Source organism: Mastigoproctus giganteus, chromosome 10, assembly GCF_048544385.1.
Source record: "Mastigoproctus giganteus isolate SK-2022 chromosome 10, ASM4854438v1, whole genome shotgun sequence".
NCBI lineage: Eukaryota > Metazoa > Arthropoda > Arachnida > Uropygi > Thelyphonidae > Mastigoproctus > Mastigoproctus giganteus.
In genome coordinates this window covers 115,294,426-115,307,719 of record NC_143584.1, presented here as the reverse complement: position 1 = coordinate 115,307,719, position 13,294 = coordinate 115,294,426, and the positions used below count along the sequence as shown (strand labels likewise).

Below are 13,294 nucleotides of genomic sequence, written 5' to 3'. Positions count from 1 at the left end.
AAGACTAGGTAAAACAAAAGCAGCCAGGTGACAGAGCTGAACTCCGTTGAATGCGGTCTATGGAATCTGCTCCAAAACATGCATTGTTAAAAAAAAAAATGTATTGTCCACTTAGCACTTCCCCAAGGACAAATACTTAACAGGTTGTGGAAATAACAGACAAGCAATACACTATTGTCACAATGCAACAGCTCACATGGAAATTTCTGAAGGGGAAAAAAAAAAAAAATCAAAATGTAACATCTTCCTTACTACTTCACAATTTGACTCCATTTTATATCTTTCTGTTCAAGTATAACTTTGCTGAAAGGAACACATTTGGGAGGAAGTCCAGAAGCATACACCGGAGCACTAAAATCTAAATCAGCAAACAAAACCCAGAAATACTTCTGATCATGACAAAAGAAAACAGTTTCAAGTAGAGTTCCCCAAAGAAGTTACTTTAAAGGAGTCTAAAGCAAATAACCAGTCTTACTGTTAGCATGAAACTTGTATTAACCTGCTTATGGACTGTTTACCATGCAAAGTGCATTACAGCTGAAAACACTGGTGTTTGTGGAAAAATGAGTGGAATGTATATACAGAATCTCTTCAGATTAGGAATTAATCCTTGTGGAATTTTTTTTTTATAAGTGAATAGAAAAAGAACTGGTGTACACCTAAAATTCTAATAGACAAAAATTTATTTATTAAAAGGTCTTGAAGACTAATTTTTATATATTAGTACAAACTGAGAAACTTAATATGTTACAGACCAAATACTGATCGATAAAAACATGAACTATTTGGCATAAGCAGCCAATACTGCCAGAAAAAAGACTTGTTGCTAAAATAAATAGTATTAACAAATTTTTTCTTTCCAATATTTTTCTGCAGTATCCCAATGCAAGTGTTATTTACTTCTTTTGTTCCATACTGAGCGTCTTATGGGAATCTTGAAAATTGAAACATCAATATCCATGGTTAAAAATTAATTAAATAAATAAATAAATTTTCTGTTTATACTCTGGCACGACAACCAAGTCAGTAGAGTTTACAATAAATCGTCACTACAAATATTTATCGTATTTTGTAGTCACAGGCTTGAACCCCGGTGCACTCAAGGAATGCGTGCTACACACTCTCGCTCCTGACCACTGGGCTACATGCTGGGAACCAGCAGGCTTAAACTAAAAATCATTCTGGCAACTAGGCAGCTAACAAGTTCTGAATTCACTTTTATCATATGTATTTCTGTTAATTTCTTTCATTTAAACTATTTCAGTGCCAGTTACTGGAAAGCCAACAACCTGTTTTTTTCTTTGCAACAGCAATTCTCTGACAAAATACTGGTAATAAAGTTGTTCAATACAAGCCATTACATAATTCAAAGTTCTGATAATGAAAATGTATCATACATTCTAGTGACTTCATCAGCCAGTCAAATGAATGCTTTGAAATCTTATTGAGTTCAAATTACTACTTAACTGTTTACATGCGCATTTAAACCGATTTTTATATTGTAATCACAGTTATCTTAAAAATATATATATTCTTTTAGTTTAAGAAATGAACATGCAATCACAGTAAAAATTTGACTATTTTCTTTTTTCCTAAAAATATACCTACTATGCTTTTCGAAAGGAATATCATCTTCAACAAACGGCTCAAAGTCCTTTCTGTGCAGTAGCATATACTTGGCAACATCTTGCCTGTGTTTCACATGATTTTCTGTGTTACCTTCAAGCTGGTCTCCCAGTGCTCGAAACAGACAGTTGCTACAAATGACACAAATGTTACAGGATAAATAAACATAACCCACAGACATAAGATTAAAGGCAGGAAAACATAGATAATCGCAGAAGTTCCATGATAATGGAAGCTAATGAGAAAAATAAAAGCAATTCCACAATCTAAAGTTTCTAAATTACAGATATATTCACTATACATAATTTCAAAAGGAAGCTCACTAACAAATGTTTCAAGAATATTTAAAAGCTGAGAATTGCACATTTTCATATGACAAAGGATTTAAATGCAAATTTATATACCTGACACATACATACATACAAGGTTATAAAAGGGAGACCAGATGCTGATGGCCACAAGTAGGACAAAAAGAGCTTTAAAGCATAAAATCTGTGGCAATAAAAGAGGAAGGGATAATGAGAACTACACCACGTTTAGGTAATATATGCTGAAAAAATGAAACATGTTTATAAAAGAGAAAATATGGTTTAATACATTGTAACATAATTACAATATATTTAAGGAATAATTAAGCAGTATTACAATAAACTAAGTCAGGAGCCAAAGGATTTATTCAATCATATTTCACTGAACGTCTTCCTACGTAACCATATTTGATCAATGAAAATCTTCAGATGATATCTTCATGTTAAATTTACATAAAAAAATGGCATTAACAGTTTTCATATAAGTTTTATCCATTTGACCAATGAACATTAGCATTAGTATAGGCATTTGATGCAAGAAAGCAAGCTTATGCAGCATCAGCCAAAAAATAAAAATAAATAAAAAATAAATAAATAAAAAAATAATAAATAAAAAATAACCACTTCCACTTCACCCCTCTGTTCGAAATACCTGTCCAGCTGAGCCTTAAACTTATTTAGGCTATCAACTTCCACGACAAGGGATGGAAGTCTATTCCACCAACCAACCACCCGCTGGCTAAAGGCAAATTTCCTCATGTCTATCCTACATCTGTCTTTTCTCAATTTGAATTTATGCCCTCTCAGATGATTATTTTGAGCAAGAGGAAGAATCCCATCAGCATTGAGCATGCTCAAACCATTCAAGGCTTTATACACCTCTATCAGATCACCTCGCCGGTGCCTAGTCTCCAGACACTGTAATTTGCAAAACTTAAGCCTTTCTTCGTAAGAGCATCCCTTTGTTCCATTCACTAATCTTGTTGCCCTTATCTGTACTCGTTCCAGCATCTCTACATCCTTCTTGAAATGAGGCCTCCAGACCTGTATACAGTACTCTAGGTGTGGTCTGACCATTGCCTTATAAAAGGGAATAATCACCTCCTTATCCCTGCTAGAAAAATTCCTATATATCATCGACAATACACCATGAGCTACTCTTGCACCCCGTCTGCACTGCTCAGAGAACTTCATATCTGCCTGCACAACCACCCCCAGGTCCCTTTCATTCTCTACCACTGTCAGTGTAGTACCACAACATTGATAGGATGATAAACCAGCATACTAAACACACACTTTAATTAATGCAGCATGTCAAAACTATATTGGAGAAAAATAAATTTTCCAAGAAAATGTAAACAGTGTAACTGGTAGTATGTTATACATTACGAAGCCTTCAATGAATTAGATTTTTCTAAAATATAATTTGAGAATGCAATACTGGTGAGACAGAGTCTGAGGTGTGGCCAGTTTCAATAATTATAATTTCAATAATTATTCACGAATTTCCAAACAAAAAGCCAGATAATTTTTTATTTTAAGAGGTCTGATCTTGCAATATAAAATTTGGAAAAAACAATGATCATAACATCTCCAAACCATCACAACTCTTTCAGCTCTTCTGATATAAAATTCTTATGCAAAGAAAACTGACTAAATAAGTTTTCATCAATTCAATCTGAATTTCCATATTATCAATAATATTTTTACACATATTTGATAAAGGGTATAATTTTTAAAATAGCCTAGCCCATAAATCTGAATATACTGAAGGGGTTCACAGCCCATTTTTCTAGGTATACACAAGTAATTTTATACATATCAAATATTTCATCTTTAAATTATGATTTCTTCACCCTGAATTTGTGGTCAGTTAAAATTTTGCAAGCACTTAAAAGAGAACAAATTTTTGTTCAGTGTGTTATTTAAGCATTTCAATCATTTGATGCATGTAACTCATGACCTCAATTAAACAATTTTTGGGGCATTCAATTTTTAGTAACTGCTTACTGAATATGCCAAGGAACACTATAACACAACAAGGAAATATACTTCACTTAATGGTGATTCAAAAACTTTTGAAATATATTTTGCAGCTTTTCTTCCACAAGAAAAGATACCTTCAATATAGAATCTTTAATGCTCACTTAGCCAATGAGTTTTCAAATGTGCCAACTTATAAGTTGACACTTCTATAGAAAAAAAAATAAAATTCTCAAAATTAAAGTTCGAACAAGTAGTAATGAAAATAATATTGCATTCGTGTGCAAGATCAATTGAGATTGATTTTGCACAAGATTGTCTTACCACACAATGCAATTGTCTGTCCAATGGCCACATGGAATTCCACTTTTCAGCCCACAGGAGGATACTCTCAGAACATGAACCATTCAGTAAGACTGTTTATAGACAGAGAAGGAAGAGAAATGCATGTCTAGTTCTTAGAATCAGTTCTTGGTGAGCTTACATCTATAAGTGGTTTTTCCACCACTAGAAATGCCAATGACTTTTATCAAGTCATATTTGGTTAAATCCAGCTTGACAGTGAGTGAATTCCTATAATTGGAGATGATAAAAGCTGCTGAGTAAATCACTTAATTTTGGAAAACTGGAACATGTGTCCCAAAACGTTCTTTGGGCAAAACAAAGAAAACTATGACATCTGGTGACCCTAGGATATAAGCAAATACATTAAAGGCAACAAACTGGAACACAACAAAAGAGTGATCTAATTTTGACCAAAGTTAGTGATAATTTTAAGAAGCATTATAGGAAGAAGTGATTTCAATATGCTTTGAGATATTAATGAAAACTGTTTACTTTGTTGAAAATTAATAGCAAATAGTATTCACCATATAGTGCAAAGAAGCCACAGGCTTTTGTTGCACTGGCCAAAAAAAAAAAAAAAACCCACAACCAACCAAGTAGATAAGAAAACAAATTATAAGCTTCCCTCCTCACACAGGTAAGTACCCAGTTGTTGACCTTTGAATTTATTCAAACTGTCAGCCTCAACTACTTGTGAGCTAAAATCAAGTATGAGTTGAATACAAGCATTGACTTTTAATAGCAGTAGCCACAGTCTTTTGCATCACTAGCTGGAAGGGGGAGGGAAAGAAAAAAAAAAAAAAAATATATATATATATAAAAAAAGAAAAAAATACAAATTATTTGCTTCCCTTCCCACATAGCTAACTATCCTATTGAACTTTCAATTCAACTACCTGTGAAGGCAACCTGCTTGAGCAATCAACGACTTGTTAGCTAAAAGAAAAACTTCCTGCAATCTAGTCTAAATCTCTTCCCCTATAATTTGAATTTATGCTCCTGAGTTCTGGAATTCTCTTTAACAGTGAAAATTCTGCCGTCATTCACTTTACCAACCCCTCTCGGAGCCTTATAAACCTCAATCAGGTCACCTCTGAGGTGTCTAGTTGCCAAGCTCTGTAGCACATATATATACAGTCTTTCCTCGTATGGTCACCCTTTTGCCAATCACACCATGTGTGTTGCCCGTCTTTCAACTCTTTCAAGAAGCTCAATGTATTTTTTCAGATGAGGTCTCCATACTTGAACACAGTATTACAAATGTGGTCTTACAATTACCTTATACAGTTGGACTATGATTTCCATACCTTTACAGGATAATGTTCAATAAATCATTGATAGGACCACAAGGAGTTTTCCTGGCTGCCTGTTTACACCATGCAGAAAACTTCATATCTGCCTGTATTGTAACTCAGATTCCTTTCTTCCTTTACTGTTTTTAATTAGACTGTACCAAGTGTATAATTTATTTTGAGGTGGCTATTCCCCAAGTGTAGGATCTCGCATTTTGCTGCATTAAAACATAGCTGCCACTTTTCTGACCAACCTGAAGAATGCCCATTAATCACAACCCTCCGTCTCCTGCCCTGCAGCCACCCAGTAACCCATCTTAGAATTTTTCCAGGAATTCCAATATGTTCCAGCTTATACAATAACCTCTTACGAGGGACTGAGTCAAGTGCCTCGTAAAATCCAAATTTAAATTGTTCCCTACATCCACCTCATGAGTAACTATGTCAAAATAGCTTACTAAATTAGTTAACAATAATGATTTTCCCTTAACAAAACCATGTTGTGTGTTATTCAGAAAACCATATCTATCTAAGCATTTCTGGATCGCACTCTTAATCAATGCCCCTAAGAATTTCTCTTCCACTGAAGTCAGACTAACCCACCTGTAGTTTAGAACTTCCTTTATGTATTGGTGAAACATCGACACTTCTCCAATTCAAAGGAATCTCCTCCCAAGTCCAAAGATGCCCTCATAATTAACTTCAATTGTTCATTCCCTGGCAGCCCCCCTCAAATTTACTATGTATATGCTATCAACTCCAGGAGAATTACTTGCCTTTATGCTCTAATGTTTTTCTAATAAAAAGTCATCTGTAATTTCAAAATCACTAATTTCATAAGACTCAGCCTTACTTGGACAGCCTCTTCTCAGCACTAAATGTCTTTCTTCAGTAAATACAAATGCAAAGTACCACGTTTGTTTCATCTCCAACATCAGCTGGGTTGTCTAAGACTTTCTCACACCCAGTGCACAAGAGTTCAATCTGGTTTGCTTTTTAGTTCCTTGTATTCACACACACGAAAAATTCCTTGTCCCCATTCTTCGCTCTCTTAGCCAGTGCTTTCTGATACACAATGTTGTCCTCTATAACATTATCTGTGGTACTATTACAAATCAACTTGTAGCTGTTGTCGGCTTTAGTCCTTTTCATCACTCTGTAACTGTCCCATGCTAACTTTTTCTTCTCTATTTAACTGGCCAGCTCCACATTCATCCATTTTAGCATCCTCCTCCTGCAATATTTTCTTAATGATATGTATGCATTCGTGGCTTCTCTGATTTCTGCTTTAAGGGTATTCCATAATTAAAGTGTATTCGCACTCACTCTGCAATCCGACCAATTAACAGATACCATACAGCACCTTAAACTGTCGAAGTTCCCTCTCCTGAAATTAAAACCTATGCCTTTACCTTAATTACTGCAAGATCTTTCTTCATCTTCCAACTGAAATGGGAAGATGAAGCAACACAGTTCACACATGTGTCAGAGTTCCAACTGAACTGTGTGACACCACCTGCCAATAGTTCTTGTATTTTAAGCCCCAGTGATGTCATCTAATTTGTGAGTAATGAAGAGGTCAAAAATATTCTTATCCCTAGTATTATCTCTGACATGCTGGTACAAATAATAATCATCTAGTTTATTTAGAATATTTTTTTCCCCAAAGATGAGTTTCCCTCCCACTTATTCCAATCAATCTGGGGCAAATTGAAGTCACCCATTAATAAGACATTTGCACTTGCTTGCCCAATTCATTTGATGTAAAGACTCATATTCTTCACAATCTTCTGGTCTATAGATTACTGAAGTGGTATAATTTATTTTGAGGTGGCTATTCCCCAAGTGTAGGATCTTGCTGCATTTTGCTGCATTAAAACATAGCTGCCACTTTTCTGACCAACCTGAAGAATACCCATTAATCACAACCCTCCGTCTCCGTGAAGTGGAATGTTCTGTGAAGTGGTCACTGTGACAGTGACCACTTCACAGAACATTTCTGAAGTGGTCACTGTCACAGGGCCTTCCTGAACACGGACTCTACCCCACTTGAATTGTTTCGACAAGCATTTCGCTTGGTACTCTGAAAGTGCACTGTTCCATACCCAGCCACCATCCTTTCATGAATGGCATTTGATTCATTTCCTTCTTTAGTGACAAACTTGATGACTGAATGATGCTCCAATTTCAGAAAATCCATAATCTGATACAGGTGTCTTTGTTCTTTCTGTTACAGCAGCATGACCTAAAAACACAAGCAGGATCAAAATTAGTATGATTCAAGTTGAGATATCTAGGAACATGTTAAATCATGAATCACTGAAATATAACTATGGGAAGTATTCAAGGAAAATGTGGACAAACTTTTGGAGTGAATGGATGGGTGAAATGGGAAGGTTTTTTTTTTTTTTTTTTTGGCTGATGCTTTATAAGCTTGCTTTCTTGCAACATATGTCTCTTCTAATGCTAAATACCTTAGGTAGATAATTATATAATTTATTGAACGCCCCTTGTAACACCTTGTTAGAGTTTGATAAATTTCTGGCCTCCACTTCCCTACAGAATTTCTCATGTGTGAATGTGAGTGTCCTCCCCAGGACCTATTGAATGGGTGCACCACCCAGTGAATTTAACTGACCGCCCGGCTAAAATTTAAGCGATTCTCTCAGTACTGCTCACTGATCTCGTTCAATATTAATTCGAACATACTATGCGATTGAGATCAATGCAACTGGAGCATATAATGTTAAATTATGCAATTAATTTTTACTCTGGATCACTTAAGTCACATTTATAAATAACAGAAAATTTTATAATACTGTATTGCAAAGTATTACACTTCCCCACCTGGCTACTTCATAATGTCACACCAGGCTGGCAAAAATTTTCCAGGGAGAACACTGAAGATGATAATCAACTGACAGGTTAGATATTATCGGAACATGTAGTTGTAGGCTGACAGAGCCAATCCTTCAAAAAGGAAGGAATGCAATTATTCACAGGTTGTTTTACTTTGTAAAAAAAAAAAAAAAAAAAAAAAAAGAAGTTGCATACTGCTGAAAAATTATTAATCAAACAACAGTCTGTAGCACTATGACCCTCGTCAGAAAGGAATTACCCATCTCTCTAAAAGAAATAAAAATAATGACCCTTATTCTACTAAAATTATGGAACATAATGACTGTTAACTGATAAGCTGTCAATGAAAAGTAGAAAAGAATGTTTTAATTCGAAGTACCTTGCACATGTCAATGTGAACATCAGATGTCAACCTGATGCTTTAAAAATTTATAATTCAACTAAACACGACAATGCACATATGTGGTTGATCAGATGACAAGGAAATATTCTGTCAGAGCAAATACTAGAAGACAGTCATAAGTTTTCTATAGCATACTGGATCTAGCTGTTATAAACGAGTGGGGGTTTTTCCCTTAAAAATTACGCTCAATTTCTCTTTATTTTGCAATTCATTGATTAACTTATAGAAAACCTCGATAGATCTAAATAAAAAGATGCTCCAACGTCACAGCAATCAGAGCCATGAATGGCAGAAAATGAAAAGAACTGGTAGAAAATGACAACAGTGTCAAATATGAAATGCAAAACTAAACCAGTAATAATTGTAATAAATATCAGACTTGTGTGGTACATGTAATGGATGTAATGGAGCTAGTGTTTATTGGCATTAAACTGATGACTAAATTAAGTATTCTTTATGTAATACTTCATAAAGCTTTGCTTTAATTTGAAATACAAACAATTGAAATATGAAGAAATAAGAGAAATAAATTATTTCTTATTAAGTTATATTTGTTTACTGGTATTAATAAAGTACAATATATTATTTTTTTATGAATATATATTGCTTTGCAACTTAAATGAAGAACAGTAATGTAAAACTGCAAAATTACGTATGCAGTCCAGCTGCAGCTAAACTCATAGGTAGTTAAAAAACACTACTCTTACAACATAAGAGTAATGTTTTAATTGCTAATCTTAGGTTTTATCCAATAAAAGACTCATAGCTGCCAACTTTTGACTTTCAAAAATGCTTGAGATCTGACATTGGTAAGTAGGAGGAAAATAAGAGGTATTTGGCCAAAACATACAAAAAACAAGTTTCTTTGGAAAAAGGAGGTTCCTTTAAAGTTCACATTGCATTAGAAATTAAATTTCATGGGCAATAAACATATTTCATATTAAAAAACAGCCATATACAATACAACCAAACCTCAGCAGAAACCTGAAACACGGCAGAGTCACCATAATACAAAAGCTAACAAGACTGTTGAATGAGTTCTGGCAAACACAGTGTGTTCCAGATGAGCAGAGAAAAGGCGTAATCGTAACTTATTTTATTATTTTTTTTTTTTTTTCGGTTTTTAGGAGCATTAGCAACTAAGGCCATATTGCTCTGGGATATGCGGTGGTCATTCCCTGACCTTTCCACATCCTCCGTATTTGGTGGTCATGGGCTTGAACCCCGATTTAATCAAGAAGCATGTGCTATGTACTGCTGCTCCTGCCCACCCGGCTACAGAGGCGCCGGTAATTGTAACACTACCAAAGAAGGGCAATACCATGAACTGTAACAAATGGAGGGGCATCGCACTCCTTTCAGTCCCTGGCAAGATCTTCAGTATTGTCTTACTTAAATGGCTACAAACTGCAGCCAACAAAACCCTATGAGAAGAGCAAGCTGGTTTACGGCCTGAGAGATTGTGCAGTGAACAAATTTTCGCGCTGTGTGCAATATCGTTGAACAGAGTGTGGAATTCTGACAGCCACTGTCAATTAACTTTATAGATTGCAAAAAAGAATTTGACAGCGTACACAGAGAGTCACTGTGGAGCATCACAGGAATGTATGGAATGTCCAGTCTAGCCTCATAGATCTAGACTTTGCAGATGACAATGCATTGCTAGCAGAAAAAAGAAAATGATATAAGGCATAACCACCAACTTGGAGACAGTGGCTGATAAAATAGGGCTCAGGATAAGCAAAGATAAAACAAACACCATGCAGTCTGGCAATGCTCAAATGGACACACGAACAGTTATTGAACATCAACTCATAGCTTGGAAGAATATTGTCTAGCGACAGAGACTCAGAGGTGATATCAACTACACAATTGGTAAAGTGTCAGCAATGTTCCAATGACTGTGCCAAATTTGGTCAAATAAAGCGACTGATATTTTTTATGAAAACCCCAAACACGAGACGTATTAGAACCTATAGTATTTAATACAGTGCTTGGGTTGGAGGTTGAGAAGACAAAAGAAGGTATTTGTTGACATTAGACTTGAACTTCTGTAGACTGTAATTTTCAGGAAATACGTATGAAGGAAGCTTGTTCCAGAAAACGGCAGTTGAATGAATAAATGAGAAAGATGGAATGTTCATTCTGCAAGTTTGAAGTTGGACAGTAAATGGATGTTGGCTGGTGGCAGCACATGTTCGGACTGTTTTGAAAGAGAGAGCAGGAATTATAGAAGCCAATTTAGGAGAAGAATAGTGCCCGTGGAAGTATCTGTAGAAAAGGCATGCAGCAGAAACAGTATGTCTGAGATAGCAATTGGAGAGACTCTGTTAGAGAGGAGTCATTAATTAACCTAACTGCCTTCTTCTGAATGGAATCTAGAAACCTGAGAGAGGTTTTGGGGGCATTACGCCAGATGTGGGAACAATATTCCATGGTAGAGCAGATCTGCAATTTGTACAGAGTGAACAGCTGTTTGGAAGAAAAGTAACGCCGAGAGCGAAAGAGAAAAACCAAGTTTTTTAGATGCAGAGGAAGCATATTTGTAATGTGCTTGTGCCAAGAGAGATTAGAAGTCAGGGTAATCCCCAAAAGAGATATATCATTTTGCCTAGAAATCGGAGTATCACAAAAGGTAAGCATAGGAGCAGAAGAATCCTTTTTGCGAGATATAAGACAAAACTAAGTTTTAGAAGGATTAAAATCAACTAAGCTGTCTTTTCCCCATTAGAGAATTACCCGAAGACTGGCATTTAAGGAATCGATAGCAGATATTCGATAAGTTGAAGCTGATTGAGCAGGGTTTCTCAAAATGGAAAATGGAATGCAATATGCTATCATCAGCAAAACTATGAACAGGTTTCCCAGTCAATGGAAGGTCATTAATATAGAAGAGGAAAAGAGTGGGGTGGGGGGGGAGAACTGAACCTTGGGGGAAACCAGCATTAGTAGAGAAGTTAGAAGACAGAGCCATCTACCATCACCCTCAGTGAGTAATCAGAGAAAACTGGAAAACCAATTACAAAAAACAGTTGGCAAACCATAAGATGAAAGCTTGTTTAGAAGACCTTTATGCCAAACACGATCGAAATCCTTTGAGATGTCAAGAGCAACTGCTTGTGTTTCACCGAACTTGTCCATTGAATTTGTCCATAAATGGGTATCATAACCCAGAATATCACCAGTGGATCGACACTGACGGAAGGTTTCTAGGTAGTTTAAGAGTTGGCGGTTAATTGATTTCTCCATTTCTTTAGAAAGAGTAGAAGTAATTACAATAGGACGATAATTGGATGGGAAGGATTTGCCACACTTTTTAGGAACTGGCTGGATATGAGCAAATTTCCAAGCAGAAGGAAAAACACCTTTGGAATAAGAAAGTGAAAAAAGGCAGAAAAGAACAGAAGTTCAGGAGCACAGGTTTTGAGAACAAGTGGAGAAATACCATCAGAACCTGGAGCTTTCTTAGCATCAAAATTCGTCAAAATCCTTCTGCCATCCTTTTGACGGAAGACCACAGGAGGCATTAAATAGAGCCGTGTTGGGAATGGGGGAGGTGTTTTATCAAGATCATTAATACATGAGTTGGAAGAAAAATGGGATGCTAGCAGGTCAGCTTTATCCTCGGCTGAAGTGACAACAGAACCATCTGGTTTTGACAGAGATGGGAGCACAGATGGGCAAAAGTTGCAGCCAATAGCTTTGGCAAGAGGCTAGAATGCTCTGCTACCATTAGGACAAGAAGCAAGTTTTCTACTCTTAGTCTGTTCAAAATCTAGTTTGGACTGATTAATAACTGCTTTACAATTGTTGCGAGCTTTAGTGTAGACAGAAAATGAAACTGAAGAATTGGAAACAAGACAATTACGATATGCAACATTCTTCTCTTGAATAGCCTTTGCACATTTATTGGAAAACCAAGGTTTAGATAAGGGATGAGATTGTAAAGTGGAGTATGGAATAAAGGATTCCATTCCTACAAGAATATTTTCACTGACACAATCTGAGCAAACGTTGACATCACAAGTTTTGAAATAGTAATCCGACCGAGGAAAAGAAATATCGCAGGCCATCCCATTTTGCATTCTTGTAACGCCAAACAATGAGGCTGGGAATAGCCACAAGATAAAGGCTCCATTGGAGAAGAGACAATCACCAAGTTATGATCCGAGGTGCCTAAAGGACCACTCACTTCAACCGTGTACTTAGAAGGGTTATTTGTCTGGTATTCTTGTATGTAAATGAACAATCTGTGCAAGGTCATTAGTAATTGCAAAAGCCTCAGCATCTCGACCAGCTGGATCGGTGTGACTAGAAAACAGAAGCCAGCTGGAGTTGTGAACATTAAAATCACCAAGGAAAATTACCTCACTGTTAGGAAAATTGGACTGGAGAAAGTCAAGTTGAAAAGAGAAGAAGTCAAAGAGCTCCAAGTGATTAGTGGAGTTGGGAGAACGGTAGAGACAACAGACGAATAT

At 36.1% G+C, this 13,294-nt stretch overlaps 1 protein-coding gene across 4 annotated transcripts in view; it reads right to left on the bottom strand.

Moving 5' to 3' along the window:
- The window catches only part of LOC150079240 (OTU domain-containing protein 3-like), a 154,332-nt gene that overhangs the window by 114,410 nt on the left and 26,628 nt on the right, over positions 1–13,294 (bottom strand). For all 4 annotated transcript variants that reach the window (XM_090382743.1, XM_090382742.1, XM_090382744.1 and 1 more), the window contains one exon: positions 1,609–1,757. In XM_090382743.1, the coding sequence (XP_090238869.1) occupies positions 1,609–1,757 (149 nt within the window). The remainder of the gene's footprint in view (positions 1–1,608; positions 1,758–13,294) is intronic.